Source organism: Phocoena phocoena, chromosome 5 (genome assembly GCF_963924675.1).
Source record: "Phocoena phocoena chromosome 5, mPhoPho1.1, whole genome shotgun sequence".
Taxonomy (NCBI): domain Eukaryota; kingdom Metazoa; phylum Chordata; class Mammalia; order Artiodactyla; family Phocoenidae; genus Phocoena; species Phocoena phocoena.
This window is the reverse complement of record NC_089223.1, coordinates 46,399,701-46,425,731: the sequence shown is the minus strand read 5'-3', so window position 1 is coordinate 46,425,731 and position 26,031 is coordinate 46,399,701. Positions and strand designations below refer to the sequence as shown.

Here is a 26,031-nt window from a genome sequence, read left to right as displayed (position 1 = left end):
CGCTGGCTCAGTAATTGTGGTTCGTGGGTTCTAGAGCGCAGGCTAAGTAGTTGTGGTGCACGGACTTAGTTGCTCCGCCGCATGTGGGATCTTCCTGGACCAGGGCTCGAACCTGTGTCCCCTGCGTTGGCAGGTGGATTCTTAACTGCTGTGCCACCAGGGAAGCCCCTCTCTTGTTCTTTTAACTGGGACCAGTTCCTGTGCTTTTTAAATTTTACTTAAATTTATGTCTCTATAAATTTAGGAGAAACAGTTATCTACTGTGGTCTTGAAGGGCTGGTTTTTATGTGGGAGCATTCCCGAGTAGACTGTATGAGTCCAATAACTTTGGTGCAATGGCTGCTTTTGGTATGGATGCTAGCCACATCTTTCCTCAGAGCGTTATCCCCTTGATAGGGCATGTGATTGGTGTTGTGGTGACCAGAGCCTGCACTGGATTTGGGTGGGGCCTCGTCTTTGCTCCATGGAGTCCCATCCCTTTCTTGCCTAGTACTAGGCTGGTGCTGGGGGCTGGGGTGTTGTGACTGCAGGAATCGAGGTGATTGTGTTGCCACCTGGGACTGGGGCTGCCTCTATGGTAGGGCTCTCCCAGGACCTCTCTGCCCCAAATGCGGCTCCAAGCTGCTGTGTGAGGTGGGCAGAACTGGAGCCCTTCTGCTAGGAAAGGAACATCTGAGTACTCCTCACGTGTGATTCTCTGATGCTGCCTGTCACATACTGTGCACACCAACAGAGACGACTGCTGGAGCCAAGCCCTGCCGTGCACGCTGACAATGAGCTCTGGTTTGGCCCAGATCACACCCCAGGCCCTCTGGGCTGTTTCTGCACAGCTACACAGAGTCCTCTCCCAGGGTCCATCTCCCTGAGTTTCAGTGCCTAGCCACTGCAAATACTAGCAGCCCCACCCAGCAGGCCTTTCAGGCTGGGAAGTGCAGCAAGGTGGAAGCTGTCAGCACCAGACTCTCTCCACTCAGCTCCACCCTGATTGCTAGCAAGCCATAGTAAAGGGTTAGGTTAACTGTTGAGGAGGACATTTAGTATCTGAAGAGAGAATTTGTTAAACAGACGGATAAATTTTCTCCTAATTTTTTCAGACGAATCATATAATCATAAAGTGTTAGCTTGGGGGGGCAGAGTCAAGAGGGCAGTGTGGGAAGATGCCGAGTTAGGTCTCCCCACAACTAGGGTGCCTGCTGTCCGCTGATGGGGGACCCTGATGGCCAAGGAGATGGGAGAAACCCCCAAGTGAACAGGTAGGACGTGGGGGGACTGAGGGGGGAGGAGAAGTGGAGGCCAGATTGGCGCCCCTGAGGCCAGGGAGATCAGGAGAGGCAGGCAGAGGGGCCCTCCAGGAGGATTGGGAGAGGAGCAGAGGGCAATTGCCCACCCACTCAGGCCCGAGGAGCCTGCTGAGCTCCCAGGCCAGTCCCCTGCCCCCCAAGCACCCCACCCCCACCCCGGCTGCATTGGTCCTGGGGACATAGGAAGGAGTCCGGGGAGATCAGGAGAGGCAGGCAGGAGAGGACCTCCAGGACCAGAGGAGCGGGAGAGGAGAGGAAGGCGTTTGTCCCTTTCACTCAAGCCCAGGAAACCTGCTGGGCTCCCAGGTGAGGTCCCCCACCCTCTGAGACCAGGGGTAGGGGGCAAGCCTGGGCCCCTTCTGTTCCGTTGAGCCTAAGCCCCACCTCCTACAGACCCCAGGGCCTTTTCCAGCCCTGTGGGTCCTGAGCACTGGCCCCACCCAACACCTAAACCTTGCCCTTGCTTAGGCCCCACCCTCCAGAGTCAAGGCGTTTACACCCCTTTTTTTTTTGCTTTTTTCTTCTTTTCCCTCCTCCCCTCTTTTACTATTGTGGTACTGTTGTACCTTCTGGTTGTTGTTTCATCTATATTTTAATTTTTATATTATTTCTAACATATCTGTTAGTTTCCTAGTCTAATTTTATTTTTTACTTTGCTACTGTTCTCTTTTTTTTTTTTTTTGCCACCCCACGTGGCTTGCGGGATCTTGGTTCATGAGCTGGGGGTTGGGCGACAGCTCCTGTGGTGGGAGCTCTGAGTCCTAACCACTGGGATGACAGAAATCTCAGACACCTCAGAGAATATTCATCAGAGTGAGGTCTCATGGAGGTCCTCATCTCAGCACCAAGACCCAGCTCTATGCAACAGCCTACAAACTCCAGTGTTGGAAGCCTCAGGCCATACAACCAGTAAGACAGGAACACAATCACACTCATTAAAAAAAAAAAAAAAAGAGAGATGGCAAAAAATAGTCACAGATGAAGGAGCAAGGTAAAAACGTACAAGACCAAATAAATGAAGAGGAAATAGGCAATCTACCTGAAAAAGAATTCAGAGTAATGATAGTAAAGATGATCCAGAATCTCGGAAATAGAATGGAGGCATGGATTGAGAAAATACAAGAAACGTTTAACAAAGGTCTAGAAGAACAAACAAACAATGATGAACAACACAGTAACTGAAATGAAAAATACACTAGAAGGAATCAATAACAGAATAACTGAGGCAGAAGAATGAATAAGTGAGCTGGAAGACAAAACAGTGGAAATAACTACCAAAGAGCACAATAAAGAAAAAAGAATGAAAAGAATTGAAGACAGTCTCAGAGACCTCTGGGACAACACTAAACACACCAACATTCGAATTATAGGGGTCCAAGAAGAAGAAAAGAAAAAGAAAGGGTCTGAGAAAATATTTGAAGAAATTATAGTGGAAAACTTCCCTAACATGGGAAAGGCAATAGTCACCCAAGTCCAGGAAGCACAGAGAGTCCCATACAGGATGAACCCTAGGAGAAGCACATCAAAACACATATTAATCAAACTGACAAAAATTAAATTCAAAGAAAAAATATTAAAAGCAGCAAGGGAAAAACAAAAAATAACATACAAAGGAATCCCCATAAGGTTATCAGCTGAGTTTTCAGCAGAAACTCTACAGGCCAGAGGGAGTGGCAGGATATACTTAAAGTGATGAAAGAGACAAACCTACAACCAAGATTACTCTACCCAGCAAGGATCTCATTCAGATTCAAAGGAGAAATCAGAAACTTCTCAGACAAGCAAAAGCTAAGAGAATTCAGCACCACCAAAGAAACTTCTCTAGGTGGGAAACACAAGAGAAGGAAAAGACCCACAAAACCAAACCCAGAACAATTAAGAAAATGGTAATAGGAACATACATATTGATAATAACCTTGAATGTAAGTGGATTAAATGCCCCAACCAAAAGACACAGACTGGCTGAATGGATACAAAAACAAGACCCATATATATGCTGTCTACAAGAGACCCACTTCAGACCTAGAGACACATACAGACTGAAAGTGAAGGGATGGGAAAAGATATTCCATGCAAATGGAAATCAAAAGAAAGCTGGAGTAGCAGTACTCGTATCAGATAAAATAGACTTTAAAATAAAGACTGTTACGAGAGATAAGGAGGGACACTACCTAACAGTCAAAGGATCAATCCAAGAAGAAGATATAACAATTGTAAATGTTTATTCACCCAACATAGGAGCACCTCAATACATGAGGCAAATGCTAACAACCGTGAAAGGAGAAATCAACAGTAACACAATAATAGTAGGGGACTTTAACATGCTACTTACACCAATGGACAGATCACCCAAACAGAAAATAAGTAAGGAAACACAAGCTTTAAGTGACACAATAGACCAGATAGATTTAATTGATATCTATAGAACGTTCCACCCGAAAGTGGCAGAATACACTTTCTTCTCAAATGCTCATGGAACATTCTCCAGGATAGATCACATCTTGGGTCACAAATCAAGCCTCCGTAAGTTTAAGAAAATTGAAATTGTATCAAGCATCTTTTCTGACCACAACACTATGAGATTGGAAATCAACTACAGGAAAAAAACTGTAAAAAACACAAATACATGGAGGCTAAACAACCAAGAGATCAGTGAAGAAGTCAAAGAAGGAATAAAAAAATACATAGAATCAAATGACAATGAAAATACGATGACCCCAAACCTATAGGACACAGCAAAAGCAGTTCTAAGAAGGAAGTTTATAGCAATTCAGTCTCACCTCAAGAAACAAGAAAAATCTCAAACAATCTAACCCTACACTTAAAACATCTAGAGAAAGAAGAACAAAGAAAACCCAAAGTCAGTAGAAGGAAATAAATCATAAAGATCAGAGCAGAAATAAATGAAATAGAAATGAAGAAAACAATAGCAAAGATCAATAAAACTAAAATCTAAAATCTTTGAGAAGATAAACAAACTTGATAAACCCTTAGCCAGCCTCATCAAGAAAAAAACAGAGAGGACGCAAATCAATAAAATTAGAAATGAAAAAGGAGAAATCACAACTGACACTGCAGAAATACAAAGGATTATAAGAGACTACTACAAACAACTATATGCCAATAAAATGGACAGCCACGAAGAAATGGACAAATTCTTAGAAAGATACAATTTTCCAAGACTGAACCAGGAAGAATTAGAAAATATAAACAGACCAATCACAAGTAATGAAATTGAAACGGTAATTAAAGCTCTTCCAACAAACAAAAGTCAGGACCAGATGGCTTCACAGGTGAATTCTATCAAACATTTAGAGAAGAGCTAACAGTGATCCTTCTCAAGAGTTTGATCCTTCTCAAACTCTTCCAAAAAATTGCAGAGGGAGAAACACTCCCAAATTCATTCTACGAAGTCACCATCACCCTGATACCAAAACCAGACAAAGATATCACAAAAGAAGAAAATTATAGACCAATATCACTGATGAACATAGATGCAAAAATCCTGAGCAACATATTAGCAAACAGAATCCAACAACATATTAAAAGGATCATACACCACGATCAAGTGGGATTTATCCCAGGGATGCAAGGATTCTTCAATATACGCAAATAAATCAATGTGATACACCACCTTAACAAATTAAGGAATAAAAACCATATGATCATCTCAATAGATGCAGAAAACGCTTTTGACAAAATTCAACACCCATTTATGATAAAAGCTCTCCAGAAAGTGGGCATAGAGGGAACCTACCTCAACATAATAAAGGCCGTATACAACAAACCCACAGCAGACATCATTCTCAATGGTGAAAAACTGAAAGCATTTCCTCTAAGATCAGGAGCAAGACAAGGATGTCCACTCCCACCACTCTTATTCAACATAGTTTTGGAAGTCCTAGCCACGGCCATCAGAGAAGGAAAAGAAGTAAAAGAATACAAATTGGAAAAGAAGTAGCAAACTGTCACTGTTTACGGATGACAGGATACTATACATAGAGAATCCTAAAGATGCCACCAGAAACCTACTAGAAAACAGTATGGAGGTTCCTTAAAAAACCAAAAATAGAACTACCATGTGACCCAGCAATCCCACTACTGGACATATACCCTGAGAAAACCGTAATTCAAAAAGACATGTACACAATGTTCATTGCAGCACTATTTACAATAGCCAAGGCATGGAGCCTACGAAAATGTCCATCGACAGATGAATGGATAAAGAAGATGTGGCACATATATACAATGGAATGTTACTCAGCCATAAAAAGGAGTGAAATTGAGTTATTTGTAGTGAGATGGATAGACCTATAGTCTGTCATACAGAGTGAAGTAAGTCAGAAAGACAAAAACAAATATCGTATGCTAACACATATGTATGGAATCCAAAAAAAAATTGGTACTGTGAGAGGGGGAAGCTGGGGTGAAGTGAGAGTAGCATCGACGTATATACACTACCAAATGTAAAATAGTTAGCTAGTGGGAAGCAGCCACATAGCACAGGGAGATCAGCTCGGTGCTTTGTGACGGCCTGGAGGGGTGGGATAAGGGAGGGTGGGAGGGAGGTTCAAGAGGGAGGGGATATGGGGAATATGTATATGTATAGCTTTTCACTTTGTTATACAGCAGAAACTAACACAGTATTGTGAAGCAATTATACTCCAATAAAGTTCTATTAAAAATAAATACATAAATAAAGTGTTAGCTTTGGATGGGACTCTGGAGGTCATTTGAAGCAATCTCCCAATAAAAGATACACATAAGGGAACTGAATTCCAGAAAAGTTAGATGTTTTATCTAGAGCTACTGCTCTTTGGTGACTGTACTATGAATACAAAAATGTAATTTGCTTCCCACTAAATTATGAGCCTGATAGACTAGGAGCTGACAGATTAGATTACCAATAGGCGCAGACCAATTTGAAATCTTTACTAAGGTAGATTGTGTCTAACTAATAAAACTTTATCTTTATGTTTCAGGACTAAAAACTGCAAATTGTGTTGAGAACATGGGTAAGATATGCTCTAGACTATTTTCTCTGCAATGGGAATTTTATCAGTGTTATTTCTCACAGGAATAGGTCAGAGCCACGCCACTGTACTGTCATACTGTCAGCCATTGTCTTCTCAAGGCTGAGTTGTGCTACTGCTACTACCTTTTCAGGGGGAGGGTACAGGAGCCCACCCTAAGCCTATCCCAGCCTTGCCTGTGGCTGTTCTCTCAAGCATTGCATTTGCCTTGCGCAGGCAGGGACCATGCCACTCTGACCCTAGCCTATCATTACAGGACTTTGACTCCTGAATACCCCTCCATGACTCCTATGCACAGAGTTAGACTTGTATTCCTTTGTTTTGACATCTTGGGAAGTAATATTTGGGAGACTGATGAAGGATTCCTTCCCTCATCAGGGGAAAGACTGGGGAGACAGAACGGTAATGTGGTCTGTTTCCTCTTCCTCAGGGAAAAATGGAGAGTATAACAAAAATAGTCTCTCTTAGAGGACCATGGAGAAGATTTGGGAAGGTGAACAGGAATTCTAAGAGTAGTCAGGAACAACATTATCAAATTAGGCTCAAAAGATCTGAACCAAAGTTGACAGGAAATGCCTTGGACTGATGCATGCTTTGGGTGGATCCTTTTGAAGATTTATTTAAATAGGTTGAAAATAAGGGTCCATTTCTAGCTGTCTTCCTGGCTAGTTTTTCTTTGAATTCTTCTTAAAGTAATTAAAATGAATCTATATCCATTTATTTTTGAGACTGAAATTTTATATTTCTCATATTGCCATATTTTGCCTGTATCTTGACCGAACCTGACATTCACATCTAAGTATATAGTACTATGTAATGAAAACATGTTTGTATTTCAGAATATTTTCAACACATCAGTGTCTACAACTCTGGTAAGTATGCTCTATTTTTAAAAATAATGGATGTTTATTAGCTACACGGATGTTTAATAGCTCTTTCCTGTTCAGCAAATTCAATTCTTAGCTGACAAAAAAGAGTACTTTGCACATATGAAGGAGTAACCTGGCAGATATGCGGTGGAAAAAAGAATCCGTTCTGGGGAAATTTACCCCCTTGCAAATGAGAGAGTTGGCTCTCTGGAGATCTGAACAATATGGAACCATTCTAGGGAGTAAGGCTGGGCGGACCTGAAGGGCTAGGCACTCTTGACAGGTCTGAGGCCTCTTATGTATAGCTCTATTCTCAGTCATTGAGATTAGCCTGTGTGACACCAAACAACCAGATGAAAGTAGAAAAAGTTAGTCATTTGCCTTTTTCAAGTAAGGTGATGTTTGGTATCATTTGACTAAAACATCCGGGTGATTAGACGCTTTCCCCAGCCCCTAAGTTTCCACTTACGGTGATATGGCCCAAATCACTTCTTTGCATTTAAGTTCCTTGTTATGTATTTGGCCCATGTAGCTACAATAAGTTTTTCTTTATTGAAGAGAGAAAAGTATCTGGCCTTTCCTTAAGTATGCAGTTTACCTGACGTTTGGAAGATATTTCCTGTCCTTTTGTGAAGCATTTCATGCCCCTGAGGACTTGCTTAGTAACACTTCTTATTGGCAGGGCAGCCGCAAGTTTTACTGGTCACTTCACAGGGACTTCAGCTAACTCTTCAAGACAGACATTTTTCTAGCTTGTGGAGATGGCTAGGAGACTTACTGTGTATAACAGTTTCTCTTAGTAGGAGGGTCCAGAAGAATGTTCCAGCCCAATTAGCCAAGGTGCATCTAGACTCTGGCTGACACTTAAATTTAGTAGCATTAGCTTATTGGATATATCAGATGGATCTTTATGGCCATAATTACCTGAAAATAGTTCTGTTCCAACTGTGGTAACTCCCAATTACTTTGTTCTATCGTTAAAACTGGTAAGTTTCTTTTTGTAACTTAGGTGTGAAAAACCAGAAACTTGAAGACCCTGGTAAGACATTTTCATAAACTCTAGGGGCTTACATTTGTAAGACAGCTTCCTGAGGGTGGGAGCAGGTGGGCATGGTAAGGAAAAGTGGGAAGAAGGCAGAACCCACATTAGCTTACTAGTTTGGTATATAAGAGATGCTCCTGAGTTCCAGATATCCTTCTTTATAAGGACGACCCAGCAGCTCTGTCTGTCTCCTATCTAAGAATCCATAGGTCATCCCAGCGGAGCAGTTAGAGACATGACATAAGAAACTAGTTCTAGAGAATTTACTATCTTCTGCTTTAGGCTAGCTGTTACATGGATAGAGGAAGGCGTGACTAATTATTCCACAAACTCTGTAACATAGGGTGTTCATCAGGAGCATAAAAAATGGCATTTTTTCCTAAATTAAAATGATTTTATATATGTATATATATTTCTGTTTTTAGCAATCTGAGTAACAAATGCTATTAGCTATATCCATCTGATTATTTAGTATATTCCAAAGTATGACTCATTCCCAATTTTTTTTTGTCTTTCTTAAAAATGATATTCTTCAAGGGTGCTGGGACAGAAACACTCTCATAAATTACTGGTGAGATTATAAGTTGGAACTTTTCTGGAGGACAGTTTCAATAGTATGTATCACTAGCCTTAAAAACGTCCATACCTTTTAACCTAGCTATAACACTTTTAGATATTTGTCCTAAGGGAATAAACATAAAAATTTGTGTACAAAATATGTACAGAAATGTTTATGCAGCGTTATGGTAGCCAAAATTTATAAATAACCTTAGTATCCAACAGTTGGGTATTGTTAAATAAATTATATCCATACTATGAAACACTAACCAATTTAAAAACCATGTTTTTGAAAAATATCTAAAGATATGAGAAAGTACTTATAATACAGTGACAATAAAAAAAGGATAAAAACAAACTCTACTCAGTACTCTGTAATGGCCTATATGGGAAAAGAATCTAAAAAAGAGTGGATATATGTATATATATATAACAGATTCACTTTGCTGTACACCTGAAACTAAAACATTGTAAATCTACTCCAATAAAAATTTTTTAAAAGATAGGATAAAAACAGCATATGGAGTATACTATCAAATTTATTTTAAAATGTCAAACGGTACAAACTTCCAGTTATAAATAAGTACAGGGGATGTAATGTGCAACATGACTATAGTTAACAGCTGTGTGGTGTATTTGAAAGCTGTTAAGAGAATAGATCCTACGAGTTCTCATCACAAGGAAAAAAAAACATTTTTTCCTTTTTTTTTTTTTTGGTATCTGTATGAGATGCCGGATGTTAATTAAACTTATTGTGGTAATCCTGTCACAATATGTGTAACTCAAGTCATTATGCTGTATACCATAAACTTATACAGTGTTTTATGTCAATTATATCTCAATAAAACTGAGAAAAATAGTAAAAAAATGTATATGAGCATGTACATATATATATATAGCAAAGAGACAGGAAATATACCAAAATATTAAGACTGAATAGCTCTGATATCTGGGATTATGAAAGTTTCATTTTTAAAAATAAATCATGACAAATGTAGGTCAGAGTCTTAAAAAAAAATCAACAAGAGATATTTTGCTTAATCTAGGAGAGTGCCTGGATCACTAGCCATAGTTCTCACAGTAAGTTAGGCACCAGTGGGTTAAATCTCTTTCCCTTTTCCCCAAAACTCTAAAAGCTTTGAGAGTGGGTCATCTCTCAAAGCTTTTAGAGTTTTCCACTGTAAATAACTATATAAATATAAGGTTAAATTTCCAAGCTTACTGCGTTTATCACTAAATATTTCCTATTCTCATCTTCAGGAATGAAAAGCCAGGAGTCCACAGTCTTACCTGGTAAGTGATCTTCTACTTACTCTCAGAGACTAGCTACAAGGTTAGAAGGAGGCATGAGGACGCCTAGAACTAAGGACGTTACTGGACATGGAGAGTTTGAGGAATAAGTTAAGTCAAAACAGAGGGACTCTAATTATTGAGAGATTATTATGTTCCATGCAGTAATGTACTGAACAGTTTTATAATGTATCACCTTTAATCACCACTTACTACAAACCTACAAGGTATTTCTTTTGCGTAAATAAGGAAATGAAGGTCAGAGGGATTAAGCCTGTGCAATCACAGACCTAATAACTATAATGACGATAGAGCTAAACCAGCAGAGTCTTAGACCCCGTACTATTTCATTTAAAAACCGATGTACTGGGACTGACTGCCTTACGAAGATAAGGTTGGTCAGATAATGAAGTTCTTGAACTCCACCATAAGGAGTCTGGGCTTTGTCCCGTTAGAGAATGAAGAGCAATTGAAAGGTGTTTTTGTTGTTACTGTTTTCTTTTTCCTTTTTTTGGGGGGGTGGGTGGGGTTGAAGATGGGGGGAGGTATAGACCAAAGGGAGCATTAACAATGCAAGATAGTTGATTAACACTAACCAATATTCATTTCTGTCTTCAGGTGTGAAGAGCCAAGAAGCCACCCAAATACCTGGTAAGACAGCTTTGTTTACTTTCTTGGCCAAAGTATGAGAAGAGAAGGATCCCCCCGTGTATTAAAGAGAATATTGTCATGACATTATTATTCATTAATATTTCGCCTACTGCCGCCTACCGGTCATTCTACAAAGATTTAGCTGGGGAAGAGAGTAGAAAAGTACCTTTCCTCCCTAGTGTTCATGCCTTCCTGGAGCAGGAAAGTTAGCTCTGCTGGGGGGCATGGCTGAGGGCAAGGCTGCTGGGACCTGGATGCATGCAGTCCAGCCTTAGATTCTATAGCTAAAGGTACTCAAAAGAAACTTCAACTTCATGCAAAAGCGAACTGTTAGCTTTGGCTAATAACATCTCAGCATCTAGGATCGCCAGGTAACTAAGCATAGTACTCCCCTGGCGTAGAGGCAGACTTAATGAGGCACCATGGCGGAAGGCTCCTCTGAGTTTGGCATGGATTTGCACAGTGAGGGTTCATGTAGCCAGAACTTTCAAGTAAAAAGCCAGAAACTACAGTGCAGCGGGACCTTTGGTGCTTGTATCTCTTGAGTTCACGAGACGAGAAGGAGTTTGGAACTTGTACTCACTGGAACAAACTGCAAGTCACTGAAAATTTCTTTCTCACGTAGGAATGAAAACTCCAGAACCTTTTTCACTACCTGGTAAGCAATGTTAGGCATGCTGGAGAGGAAGCTGCCAATCCGGGGAGCATAGATATAATTGTCACCATTAGATACGCAAGGGAGGCTAAGTACTTTGCACAACAAGATCACGTGAGTGAGTGAAGGACCCAGGTCTCTTACCTTATGACCAAGTACCTGTTTCTTAAAACTTGTGGTTCCTCTAGTGTTTTTCCAGTATACTTATCATGACACATTTAACCTACCTTCAAGATATAACCATGAAAGCAGGTATTTAAAAAGTATGAGGCTGTTGCTGAGGGTGGGGCCTTGAGTTTCTGTGGCCAGAGAAACTGAACAGTATGACTCCTGTCAAGTCAAAAGGGCCTCAGAACTCACGCTTACAGGGGAGGAAAAAAATGAAACGGCCCTCAAACTTAATTTTTTTCCTGAGACAAGAAGAAGTTAAAAAAAAAAAAAGTGGACATTATCTAATATTTTACCAGAGAGCTATGGACAGCAATAAGACTTGTCTAGGCCTCAGAATTGTCATCTTTCAAAGGTGGCTAACACGTGTCATGTTATCTTATAGGGCTATCTGTAAGGACTATAAAAACACAAAATCTCAGGGCGCAAGCCCCTATCTAATGGTTCAGTCCTGCTTCCGAGCTCATGTAGTGTTTTGAAAATAATTTGTGTTAGGTTTTGTTATTATGGAATGATCATCTGTTAAGGAAATTAGATTGTTGGCATCTGCTAAATGACATCCATCCACACAGTACTGAGTCTGCCTCACGTTGCTGCCTTTGGATAATGTGTGCTGTGTACAGAAACAGCCGTTCCCCACTCATGATCTAAAGCACTTGACAGACCCAGAGAGAGAGGTTCCAGCAATACTTTTTATATTCACCCAGATTGGAACTGTTGGACTTACTTGGCCGCGACTTTGAAGTGAACCTCTCATGACACTGATGACACACTTTGTGTGTCTACATCTCTTCAGCTCGCGGGACCTGAGTTTGCATAGTACTCTCGCTGGCACCTTACTAGGCGCCCCGGCTGCATGTGGAGGGTGAACGCGGTCTGGTCCGTGTGGACAGACAGACCCAACTTCATGAAGTTTCTCCTCTGCCATTTTCCTCTGGGTAACTTTGTGTAGAGGTAAATTTATTTCACTTTTCTGCACCTCTGCTCCCACATCTGTACAATGAAGAAAATTTCTGTCTTGCAAGACTGATTAAAGTCCTAATGAGATAAAAGTACTGGCAAAATGAATGGTGCTTTAAAATAGTAGTAAATGGTAGATGCCTTTGTTATCATCTGAAAATCTGTTTTTTATTTAGGAATAAAAATGTTACAACTGGGTGAAAAACCTGGTAATAACTTCTTTTGTGGGGGTGGAGGCACCCGGGGTTCTGAGCCTCTACCATAATCGTTCAGTTAGCTCCATCTTAAGGGGGATGGGGAGAGGACACGAGCTGCACAGCTTCTGACACCCCAGGCTGCAAGCCAGAGGGGGAAATGTTGAGAACTCCCTTCAGTGTGTGCGGCAGACGGCTATCGTGGTTCCCTGGGTCAGGCAGAGAAAAAGGCAGCTGACCTGAAACTGGGACAGTTGGCTTCCCGCTGCGCCTGTCTATTCCAGAATGGGACAGGAGGCTTCCCAGCGTGCGCAGGCTACCGTGAGAGGATCTGTAGTTACAGGAATAGCATCATCAGAGAGGTGTGTGTGAGAACCGTACAGTGTAGGACCATCCATTCTGTGCCCTTTATCTCTATGTCCTCCAACAAATAGGCCACTCAGTTTTGCTGGGACTGTTTTGTATTGTGCCCTCTCCTAGAAAGCTGTGTGTAGTGCAGGCTTTTTAAAAAGTGGTGTCAGAACATTTACACAGGATCTCATATAATCCGATAAAAGAAATATTGTTATCGCCGTTTCAGAGATGGAAACATGGAATATGGGAAGTTAAGGAACCTGTCAAAGGCTAGGATGAGACAGTCAAGACCCAAACTCTTCAAGTTTTGTTCATTTTCTGTCACATGACACTTGTCTTCCAGCTAGATGTAGTTATAGAAAATACACCTCTAACCTGGGCTCCTAGAATTGGCATTTGGCTTCAAAGCCGTCAGAATATGGCAATATTGTAATATTTCAATGCTAACACACTTGGAGTTAGAATAGCATAGTAAGTAAGAGCAGAGGGTTTGAAAGCAGGCATTGCTACCACTGATTACCTCTGTGATTTTATGCAAGTTTGGGGGAACTTCTGTATAATATGGATAACTCTACTACCTACTAGGAGTGTAACAAGTAAAGGTAATAATGTACATAAAGCATTTGGTCAACGCGTGACACACAGTAAGCATTCAGTAAATGATTAGTGCTATGGTTGTGCTTGGGAATCTGAGTTCAACATGTAGAAAAAAGACTTTTCTTTTTTAACAAAGTTTAACCTTTCTTTTAATGGAAACACACACACACACACACACACACACACACACACACACACACACACACGGTAAAAAATTTCAAAGCATGCAAATGTTTAAACACTGAACCCTTCCCCCAGTCCCACCTATACCTCTAAAACTAATGCCCTGCCCCTCAGTCCCACACGCAGAGATAACCAAATTAGCTTAATCATTTAATCAGATTTTTCTCTTTGGGATAAATCTGTATACAATGCAGTTAACTCAAAATCTGTTTATATTTTAGAAGACAGAAGTCAAGATATCAACAGTCCTGGTAAGAAATATCTCATTTCCTTAGTTGATAAATGTCTGTTTCTGCAATACAGAAAAACTGAGAAATTTATTTTCTCTCAATAAAAGGAACAAAATCTCAAGAGTTTAAAGCATCATAACAGAGTATAATGTCATATCCAAATGCTTGTATGTGCAAATGGGGGGGGGTGCAACTTGATTTTGCTTCTTAAGCACTCATTTTCAACTGTGTATATAGACTGTACTTTTTCGAGCAATGGTTCTCAACCCTGCAACCCAATTCTCGCTTTTTAGAACAAATATTTTATAAAGGTATCCTGAAATAAGATTCATAAATAAGTCCCACTTGCACCATAAAAAAATCAATATAATGTCCTAACTGTATAACAAAATTATATACATTTCAATATGTAAATGCCTAGATTATTCTAGAAGACGTCATGAAGTAGATTGTATTTATTTACACAGAGAAATCTGGATTTAAGAGAGAGGATTGGAAGCTATTCTTTACAAATATAAGAAAATGAAAGTGAAGAAATACCAGGGGCACTAGAATAGAAACCAGTGTTTATTAAAACTATCCAAAAATATTTTGCATATATGTAAAACTTAGGTTCTGGGTTTGAGCATTATAAATAGGTTTTTAACATATACGTCTAGCAGTGCATTTGAAATTTATGTGCAAGGGGGTCGATTTTTCATTGTGCAAGACTGTCGAGAGCACTGCAGAATACTAGCCCTCTACTTCCACCCCAGTGCCGTGACAATCAAAAATATACTCTGACAAATTTCCAAACTGCCTTAGGGGGCAATGCAGCCCCCTTGAGAACCACTGCTCTCTAGTAACAAACTAATGCATGAGTGCATCTGCTTGTCCGTTTTCCCCACCTGTATACATATAACTGCGCATTTATAACTATGGCAAGTAAATTTATGAGTTGAAGGTTTTTATAACATTTACTAGTTATTTCTCTTGGTTTCACTTATGTGAGTGGTGATCCCATTTGGATATTTCCAATCAGTCTTCCCTTGTACAGTCTAAACCAAAACACAGCCAGAAGTCAGATATCTGAGTTAAGGGCAGTGTGAAACAGACCATCCTGAGATGGCTGTACCTGGACTCCACTGTACCTCTCTCCACTAGTTCAGGTGAAAGGGAAGCAGTTTTCTCCAGAGTAGTGTTTTATGTATAGAGGGAAAAAAATTTTTTTTATCAGTTTGCAGGGCTGTTTAAAAAATGCAATTTTTTACACTGTAAAATATTACATTGTATATTGGTAGAATATGCATATGAAATATACTGTCTTGAAATAGAAAAGACACAGAATTAAACTTCATCTTGCATATACAGAAAATGAAAATTTTAAATTGCCAAGAAATTCTAGAGAACTTGAACAAAAAACTACCTTGTCTACACAGATACTAAAAGCCTGTGAAATCTTAGATAAAACCTAGATCAGCACACCCTGATGATATATATGAAAATACAGCCCCAAATCTGTAATGAACTATATTTATTTTAAAGTTGTCCTGGTTAGAGTTACTTCATGTAAAACTCAACCTTGAATGTTCACATATTCAGGATATATGGTGTAGGTGGATGAAACTTGATACTAAAAATGACATGTGTCAATGACTATGTCTTCTTCTTAACAGCTCCAGCTCCAGGTCCAGTTCCAGGTCCCAAAACCCATACCTCCGCATCATCTGGCAAAATGCTCCTTCCACCGTTTGGGACATTCATCATTTTAATCAGTGTTTCTGCTCTAAATCTCTGTTGCTCTGTAGTCTGATACATTCTTTTTAATTTTTGCGGGGGGGGGGGGGGGGCGGGTGCTGATTTATTTATTTATTAGACTCGAGTGCTTTAGTACAGAACGGTACAGAGATGTTTGTGCTTCAATACTTTCAAACACTAAGATTCTGATAATTTCAAGGTAAACAAGTTTCAAGACAGACTAGCTTTTTGATACATTCTTTATTACTTGAAATATGCTACAGGCATCCCACAGAAATCATCAAAAGGAATGATTTATTTTTCACTTGTTGGCCAAAGTCATTCGATAAAATGAGAACTACATATTAATGTAATTAGCAAATTCAGGTAGCTGACCCAGATGTCAAAGAATTCATTTTTCACTTATTTCGATATTAATCTTACGATTGCCAAAAACTGTATACTTCTGATTTAATTCAATAAGACTTTTATTAGCTATAATTTCAGTAGAATTGCTAGATATTAAAATGTCAGTAATGCTAATGGTTAACCTGAATTTAATTGCTAATTAGAATTTAAAGGTGTTCTACTTATCTTTAAAGGATCAAACTTTGACTTCTATTCAAATAGTGTATTCTTTCAGTCTCTTCATTTTCCTTCTATATATGAACACCTTATATTGTTATAAACACCACAGTTTACCAAGTATTTCACATACGTAGTCCTTAACTCGAACCTCATGTTAACCCAGGAAGGCAGCCAGTACTGAATGAATATGTGGGCTCAATAAGCAAGGAAAATGAGCACAGTACAGTAGTCTTTTACCCCAGGTATTGTGGTGGTTGAAAAGTAATTGATTTAGGCATGGGCTTTGGTAACTGACACTTGTTTACACTGCCAGTGTTTCGAAAAAGGACTTAAGGCCACTTTCAGAGATTCAGAAAAACGACATGAAATCCCAACTAGGTGTTAGGGGTTCAGTGTGCTTTAATTCTACCATTCACCTCTCTTCATGTTCAGAATTTTGAGTGGACTTACCACAAGAACCATTAGCCAGTTCACAGAACGTCTATAAATTGTGCTGGAGAACACAACTTAGTCCAGAGGCCAAAGCTGGTCTTTTCTTCTCATTTCCACCCAAATCTAGAACTTGGTTATCAGTTGCTTGGAACACAACTCAGGTACAGACCAAGTCCAGTTATCTAACCAGCTACATGAACAAGGACCACAGGCCTTGCCTTACACATGCAGTCACCAGCAGGATCAGAGGCTAACTGGGCCTGTCTTTAAAAGGCAGACCCCGAGCCCTATCTAGGGCTCGTGAAATTAGAAACCTAACAATACGAGAGGACAAAAAATGAAAGGCTAGAGAAGTAAGCATGGTATGCATGATTAGCCATCTGCCCAACAGGGAATGTGGCTCAACGAATAATAGTTCTCATCTATTAGGTCACCAGCTCTTCCTACAGTGAGAGGGTGTGCAGAGGGGCAAACTCCTTCCACATTCGGCTACACGGATGAGAAAGATGAGAGGTGTTACAAGAAACAGCCCCGTGAACCTTGTTTGTGTCTCCTACACGACTGTTAGCTAGCTAGTCTGCATCCTGACAGACTCCTTCAGTGGGACCTCAGAGGGAGGCCTCTGGATATGCAGTGCATCACTCTCCTTGCCATCCTCATAATAAACAAACACAGTGGCACGGTTCATGGGGCTGTTTCTTTTAACACCCCTCATCATAAGACAAAGCATTACGCAGAAATGCAGAGTTAAAGCATTCCAAGAGGGGCCAAGATGATGCAGCCCAGGTGTGCAGTCTGTATTCAGAAAAATTGTTTAAAATTATCTAGTTGTTAAAGAATCACTATTGCACATTGTCATGTGTAATTCACATTTTCCAGTGTTTTCAGATACTAATGATGTATTAGAGAATTCTTTATCCTGGATGATACAGGAAGTAATTTTTATTTGCTGTACCCTAGTCAAAATATATCAGTATTGATATACTTTCCTTAGAGGGTAAAGTCAGACTTAAATCCAGGTTAAAACTGAAATTCTTGAGCTGTGATTATGATTTAATATTTGTGTGGACATGAATGGCCATTCTCCCAGAGCCAAATAAAGCACCAGACAGAATTATTATAAAAGTAATTATAATCAAGAATTTATTTATAACTTTTCATCTTTTTTAGAAATAAAAAGGTTTAAAAAAAAGTTGTAAAAATGATAAAATGTAATTTTGTTATATCCTAATTGCTTAGGTGTGTTCTGTAAATTCCAAATAAGTAAAATAATATAAAAATATATTTTCAAATCTTTATAGAATGAAAAGAAAACCACATTAATCATTAAATACTCTTGGATTTTCTTTACTCCTCCCACAGATGAATTCACAAATATAAAAACTGACATACATTTACATTCTGAAGTACAAATCTCCAACAGCCAAGTAATTATACAGTTTGTTATGTGCAAAGTAGACATTTCCTATTTACTTGCTATGGAGAGCAGAGTACAGGCTCAATGGAGAATAATCATTAAACAATGATTATTTTTAAGAATGCTGCTGTAAAAATATACAATAGGAAATATTTTTGGTAATTATGTACTTCTTTTTTAAAGTAATTACAGCTTTTAGATGTAAATCTTTCAAAGGCTATCTCTGAAGAGCAGTGAAGTGACAGTTACTTCAGATTTGATGAATAATAATTTGTCAGGAACCTTCTCAAAAACCAAGTCAGGAGAGAGGATTGTTTTCTTTCTTTTCCCCTCCACGTGGTCAGTTTCATTCTTAAGGAAGGTCTGATGATATAACAAGAAAATGTATTTCACAAACCTTTAACACAAGTTTGTGAACTGTCAACTGAAGACACCACCTCTGATGTGGATGGTTTCATTCAATCCATGTTCTACCAACTTGATATCTTCTAAGTCATCTTTTATGATGCTAATCAAGTGGCTAAGGCCTTCCTGTTGTTGTTTCAAATGCTAGAAGGAATTTAAAAAATATCAATGTATTTCTTAAACTGCACGCTACTCACAGGAAAAAGGCTATTTTTCACTATTTTACCAGCAACACAGCACTTAGTGGCTGCTCTCATTATCTGCATATTTAAACACTTGTACTATATGTTTTGCTAATACTTTTAAATACAGTAAAATACTACTGTAAAAAGCAATAAAATCAAATACACAATGAACAATATCTGTAACAGAAATTTTACAAAAGATGCAGAGTTTTAAAGGTTCCTTCTATCAACCTTTGATAAAAAACAAAGGTATATTAAAATAATGCAAGAAGGTACTCAAATATAGCTGACTAGCAAAATAACCATTCTGAAAACTGAGGATTTCCATGTTTTAAAGTACAAACTGATAATAGTGATATAACTACAATTGCTAGCATTTTAAAGAGTCCTTCCCAGATGTTAAGGCAGCTTGAAGAGTTTCATGGGTATTAACTTATTTAAAATCCCTTTGAGCACACACTTTGGGGGTACCATTATTACCTCTTCTCTACAGATAAAGAAACTGAGATACAGGTGATGAGCCATGATGCTTCAATTCCAAAACAATATACTGCTTTTCATCGTCTTAGGTAGGTGTTTATATTATTCCCAATTTTACTGCATAAACTCTTTTATATAGTTCTTTATTCCAATATGCTGGAATCTTTCTCAGTTAATTTTATTGTAAATATGAATATAATCAAGTGTATGTATACTTTTCGAGATCCAGAAGCCAAACTAATTTTTAGTTGCATATAACGGCAATATCCATTCTAAAGCACATAATAAAATCAGATTTGTTGATGACACTTATAACTACCTAAAATCCTCAGGGTCATACCAACCTGCCACGCCAATTAATCCTACCTAATGTGTTCCACAAAGTTTACCATCTTAATATATTTTTTTAGACACAGTTGATGGTTGGATAGCTTTTATTAAACCAATCTATATTTATACTAATGAAACTAAGCTAGAGCAGTACGTCGCAACTTCTTCATAGAAAGCGAGCCTTAGACAAGTGGTTGGAGGTTTCGGCTACCCCAGCCTACACCCAGGTCCCCTGAGGGCTGACAGGATCGGTAACTCTACATATTTATAATTGATATGTGGCATCATGTAAGTTGGGAATATGTGATATAGAGCAGTTACTTCTCAGACTTTAACTGTGCATACAAATCACTCTGTGATCTTGAAAAATGTAGCTTCCGGAGGTCTACAGTACGGACTGAGCGTCTGCATTTCTAACGACCCCCCAGGTGCTGCTGCTGATGCTGCCCACACACAGCAGCAGGGTCTAGGGTACTTCGGTTGTCTGTATTACCTCAGGATTCATCGATGTGTGGGACAGGGGAAGAGAACGATTAACTTTTTTTTGGTGGGAAAATATACATAACATGTCCATTTTAACCATTTTATGTCCAGTCCAGTAGCCCTGAGTAAATCATGTTGTGCAACAATCACTACCGTCTATCTGTTGAACTTTTTCATCTTCTCAAACTGAAATTCTGTACCCATTAAACACTAGCTGCCCATTCCCCTTCCCCTCAGCCCCTGGCAACTACCATTCTACCCTCTATGAATTGGACTACTCTAGGTACCCCATGTAAGTGGAATCATACAACTTTTGTCCTCTTAAACTGGCTTATTTCACATAATGTCTTCAAAATTCACCCATGTAGTGTGTGCATGTGAGAACTTCCTTCCTTTTTAAGGCTAATATTCCATTGTATATATACCATATTTTGTTTACTCATCCACCTATGGACACTTGGATTGCTTCCACTTTGGCTACTGTGAATAACGCTTCTATGAACACGGCTATACAAGTAATCTGTTTGAGTCCCTACTTTCAATTCTTTTAGGTATGCACCCAGAAGCAGAATTGCTGGACTATATTGTAATTCTATGTTTAATATTTTGAGGAACCATTTTCCACAGTGGCTGCATGCACCATTTTTACACTGCTGCTAGCAGTGCGTGAGGGTTCCATTTTCTTCACATCCTCTAAACCCTTGTTATTTTCTGGTTTTTTTTTTTTTTTTTTTTTTGGATAATAGCCATCCTAATGGATGTCAAGTGGTGAATTCACCTTTTTAAAAGGTGACTCTAGTGCAACACTTACCTGCTTGATTTCTCGCAACAGATCTGCATCTATGTAATATCTTTCTTCAGATTTGACTGCTCCAAAATGATTCTGCATCCTGATCTGGGACATCAGTTCATTCAGTCGGCCCTAAAAGTAATAAGAGTTGAGGAACTTCCCTGGTGTCACGGTGGATAGGACTCGGCACTCCCAATGCAGGGGGCCCGGGTTCAATCCCTGGTCAGGGAACTAGATCCCACATGCATGCCGCAAATAAGAGTTTGCATGCCACAACTAAGGATCCCGCCTGCTGCAACTAAGGAGCTGGCAAGCTGCAACTAAGGAGCCCGTGTGCCAAAACTAAGACCCGGCACAACCAAATAAACAAACAAATAAATAAAAATACTGAGTTGAATTACAACTGCTCACAACAGCAACCATTTCTAAAAGAGAATGTTTTATTTTAAAAGGATAGGTACTACTCTAATTAAAGGTGTCAATTCTCCCTCTGTACATTACTTGAAACACTAATACAAGCCCAAAACATCATGATTAATTAAGAGTCTACTTTAGGAAGGAAGTTTTGATTAAAAAGAACAAATACTTAATAAAGAACAAGTATACAAAATTCCTCTTTTTGAAGACCAAGTAACATTTCTCTGCAGATCCACCTGAAACAAATTCTAGCTTTATGGTCTTATAAGTGCTTACCTTAAACTGAGTAGGGGCATTTAGTTCACACTGAATTGTATCTAGCTGAACTCGCAACTGCTCTTCATCAGCTTGGATGGCATACCCACTCTTCCTCTGAATTTCCTGTTTGATGAGGACCTATACAAAGAAAACCCACCAATAATGATAGAATCATCTCTTTTCAGTTATGCAAGTAATTTTATTACACATCAATTGTTGAAAGAAATTAGCTGAATACACTAACAATAGTTAGAATCATTAACAGTTCAAGATTTGAATTATGTTTGCCCATTTTTATTAGGCAAGTTACATTAATTAGTTTCTTTTAATGACTACATAATTTTCATGCATTATTAATCAATAAACTCAAGTGTTCTTGAGGGGCATATATTTTATTTCTAGTTTTGACACTATGAACAATGCTGTAATAAACATTTTTGTATATATATCTGTATTTACTGGTATAGACCCCCGGGAATGAGATTGCTGGGTTTAAAAGTGTGTGTGTTCAATCTTTAGAAGCTGCTAGATTGCTTTCCCAAAGATCCTCCTGATGAGTATTAGAGATCATGCAAATTTTTTTAAAAACCTACATTCCCTTGAATGTATTTTTTTTTTTTTGGCTGTGCCACTTGGCCTGTGGGATCGGCGAGCAGGATCTTAGTTCCCCGACCAGGGATCAAACCTGGACCCCCTGCAGTGGAAGCACAGAGTTATAACCACTGGACCACCAGGGAATTCCCCCCTTGAATGTTAAAGGACCATCGTTTAATGGTTAAGAACGACTTTGCATCTGTTCTTCTGTGAACTGCCTTTATACATTCTTTGCCCGTATTTCACTTGGGGTTTTTTAGGTCAAATTATAGGATCTCTGTATAATACAAACACTACAACTGAAATCAGTGCTGTTTGCAAATTCAAATTTTTCTTTTTCTGAAATCACTTGACTATTGACAAATGGCTTCTGTTACCTTTTACTATACAAAATTTTCTAATTCTTACATAGTCAGTTTTGTTTTACAGTTTCTGGCTTTCTAAGAAGCTAAAAGTCTCTCCAGTCCCTAGGTTGTACATGCAGCCTCATAAATTTCTTAGAGTTAATAAGCCTTTAATACCCCTTATTTTTGTATATGGTGTGATACAGTGGTCTAATTTTATTTTCCAGATGGATAGCCAGTTACTCTAGCATTACTTATTAAATAAACCCACCGAATTGAAATACCACCTCTGTCATATTAAGATACGTGTGCATCTATTTCTGGATTGTCTATTCTTTTCTATGGATCTTTACATCCAATCCTACACCAATCCCATATTGACTTGATTACAAGAGCTTTAAATAGGTTCTAAAAAGGCAAGTCCCCTTCACTATCTTTTTTCTTCCCCCCAGCAGCTATTCTCAAAACAATTATCTTTATTTATGAACTGAAAGATTTTAATCAATTTTTTTAAAGTTGTAATTCATTTTTAAATTTTATAAAGTAGATATTGTCTTCTCATCCAAGAATATGGTTTATCTCTCTATTTGTGAAAACCTTAATTCAGATTGTATATTTTCCTCAAATTTATTCCTAAGTATTTTACAGTTTTTTCATAATAGTGAATGAAATATTTTCCCATTTCCATTAATAGTATAAAGAAACACTGACTTTTGTACATTTACCTCATATTGAGCCACCTTGCCACATTAATTCTACAGTTTATTTCCTTGGGTTTTCTAGATACACAATCATGTCATCAGCAAAAAGAGATGATCTCTTTTCAATGTTTATACTAGTTAACTACCCTGCTCATTACATTTATGAAAACATATATTTTCCATGTGTTGCTATGATAAATTATGCTGATAGATATCCTGTTATAAAACCAACCCTCCATTCCTGAAATAAACCTTACTCAAAGTATATTCCTTTAGAATTTGATAAATAGCTGGATTCTCTTCACTTATATTTCATTTAGAATTTCTGCATTTGTTTTCTTTGGTCAGATTTATTGAGGTATAATCCACATACAACAAAATTGACCCTTTTTAGGTGGACAGTTCTATGTATTTGGACAAACACAAGTTCCCATCACCACAGTCAAGACATAGAACATTTCCATCACCCCAAAAAGTTCCCTCCTGCCTCCTGTAGCCTTCTCTCCCTTACCTCCTGCTCCTAGCAACTACTGATCTGTTACCCACCTCCAGTTGTACCTTTTGCATGAATCATATAAATGGAATCATACCATATGTAGCCTTTCAGTCTGGCTTCTTTTGCTTAGCATAATTTGCATCTCTACTAGAATTATCTGTTTATAAATTTTTGTTTTGGGGTACTAAAAACAGAGATGTAAAATGCTGCCACTGCTCTGAGAAACAATTTGGTAGTTCTTCAAAAAGCTGAACATAAGAGTTACCACATGACCAAGCAATTCTCATCCTAGGTTAATGCATCCAAGAGAAACAAAAGCATAAATCCACACAAATACTTGTACACAAGCATTAACAGCAACATTATTCATACTAGCCAAAAAGTGGAAACAACCAAAATGTTTATCAATTGATGAATAAATTAAAATGTTGTATAGTCATACAATGAAATATTATTCATCAATAAAAAGGAATGAAGTGCTATTACATGCTACAACATGAATGAACCTTGAAAATATTATGCTATGTGAGAGAAAGCCAGTCAAAAAATACCACATACCGTATGATTTCATTTATATGAAGTGTCCAAAAGAGGCAAATCCATACAAACAGAAAGTGGTTGCCTAGGGCTGGGGGGGTTCGGGATGAAATGGGGAGTTGCTGCTAATGGGTATGGAGTTTGTTTTTAGAGTGATAAAAATGTTCTAAAACTGACTGTGGTGATGGTTGTACAAAACTATGAATATACTAAAAATCACTGAATTATATTAAATAGGTGAATTGTATGGTATATGAATTATATCTCAAACTGTTTTAAAAAATCCATATTTTTCACTTTGTCTGAAATAAAGTAACTTTGGAATTAGCTCTTTAATGGTTAGACAAAATTCAGCAATGAAACTATCTGACCTTGGTGCTTTTTCCATGGTTGATCTTTAATAACTTTCCCAATTGCTTCTATGGTATCTGTCTATTTAAGATTTTTCTCAGTAGATCAATTTTGCTAGAAAATCATCTGTTTTCTCTAACTTCTCAGTTTACTGCTGTGAATTCCATTGCAGTATTTTCTTATTCTCTTGTGTATATCTATGATAATGTCTCCTTTCTCACTTCTAATTTTTCTTTACCTTCTTCAGGCTCATGAGTCTTTTATTCCTTCTTCAGACTCATGTTTCGCCATTTTAATGGTCTTTTTTCCTTCTTAAATTATTTATTTATTTGGCTGTGCCGGGTCTTAGTTGCGGCATGCAGAATCTTTTAGTTGCAGCACGTGGGATCTTTTAGTTGCAGCGTGCAGGATCTTTAGTTGCAGCATGCGAACCCATAGCTGCAGCATATGGGATATAGTTCCCTGACCAGGGATCAAACCCAGGCCCCCTGCATTGGGAGCGTGGAAGTCTTAGCCACTGGGCCACCAGCGAAGTCCCTTAATGGTTTTTTCAAAGAAACAGCTTTTCCATTTAATCTTTCTATTATGATTAATTTTTAAAATTTATTTCACTTTATCTTTATTTCTCTCTTATTGGTTTCTGTTGGCTTATCGATAGCATTTTTGTAACTTAAGATCAGTAATAAGTTCTTTACTTTTTGCATTTGTACTTTTAAAAATGAAGATTTTTTTAAGGTTATAAATTGTCCTCTGAGTGCAGCTTTTGCTGTATCCCATTGATTCTGCTATATAATGTTTGCTTTCATGATAATTTCAACTTTTGTTGCTATTCATTCTTTTACTTCCTCTTGTTAATTTGCAAGTTCTGTTGTTTTTCATTCATTAACAGTTACACTCCCTTTTCTAGCACTCAAAATCAAAACTGTATTTTTCTACTATTTTTATGAAAACCAGATATTAATGATCTGATGCATACTTTTCTTGCACCACGATGATTTTTTTTTTCACTGCTTTCCCCCCACCCTCTCAATAAAATGCTAATTTTAGGATATTTTCACGTTCTTCACCCAGTCCTGTAAGATCTCTCCTCCAACTTCCAGGTTTTAATGAGAAAGTTTGGTACTTTTAGTTGCAGACTATTATTGTTATTTCCTTTTAGTCTGTTTTTTTCTATTGTAAAAAATCCATATTTAGCATTTCCATCATGTATACAAGTCTTATAAATGTTGGAAAAAAGTCCAGATTACTACCTGTAAGGTTCTATGGGAAAGGTCCATGAGTTTCCTCTTGTATTGTGCAATTTTGGCCATAGTTGTAGTTTGATTCTTCTGTAATTCACCAATATCTTCAGATATGATCTGTTTTTTTAAAAAAAATTTTTTTAAGGTAAATCAAATATAGGTATCACAACTATTTATCTAG

The 26,031-nt window shown here is 38.3% G+C and overlaps 2 protein-coding genes across 2 annotated transcripts in view; one reads left to right on the top strand and one right to left on the bottom strand.

The window, feature by feature from the left end:
- ART3 (ADP-ribosyltransferase 3 (inactive)) overlaps positions 1-15,877 on the top strand; it is a 35,473-nt gene extending 19,596 nt beyond the window's left edge. Inside the window, exons 3-11 of the mRNA XM_065877739.1 lie at positions 6,284-6,316; positions 7,174-7,206; positions 8,213-8,242; positions 10,064-10,096; positions 10,712-10,744; positions 11,370-11,402; positions 12,704-12,736; positions 14,077-14,106; positions 15,741-15,877. Coding sequence (XP_065733811.1) covers positions 6,284-6,316; positions 7,174-7,206; positions 8,213-8,242; positions 10,064-10,096; positions 10,712-10,744; positions 11,370-11,402; positions 12,704-12,736; positions 14,077-14,106; positions 15,741-15,877 — 395 coding nt within the window. The remainder of the gene's footprint in view (positions 1-6,283; positions 6,317-7,173; positions 7,207-8,212; positions 8,243-10,063; positions 10,097-10,711; positions 10,745-11,369; positions 11,403-12,703; positions 12,737-14,076; positions 14,107-15,740) is intronic.
- Positions 15,878-17,942: 2,065 nt separating this feature from the next.
- Positions 17,943-26,031, bottom strand: part of NUP54 (nucleoporin 54) — a 30,756-nt gene continuing 22,667 nt past the window's right edge. The window contains exons 9-12 of the mRNA XM_065877619.1: positions 25,860-25,967; positions 21,605-21,724; positions 20,933-21,043; positions 17,943-18,787 (exon numbers count right to left, since the gene is read on the bottom strand). Of these exons, the coding sequence (XP_065733691.1) occupies positions 18,659-18,787; positions 20,933-21,043; positions 21,605-21,724; positions 25,860-25,967 (468 nt within the window). The 3' untranslated portion in view covers positions 17,943-18,658. The remainder of the gene's footprint in view (positions 18,788-20,932; positions 21,044-21,604; positions 21,725-25,859; positions 25,968-26,031) is intronic.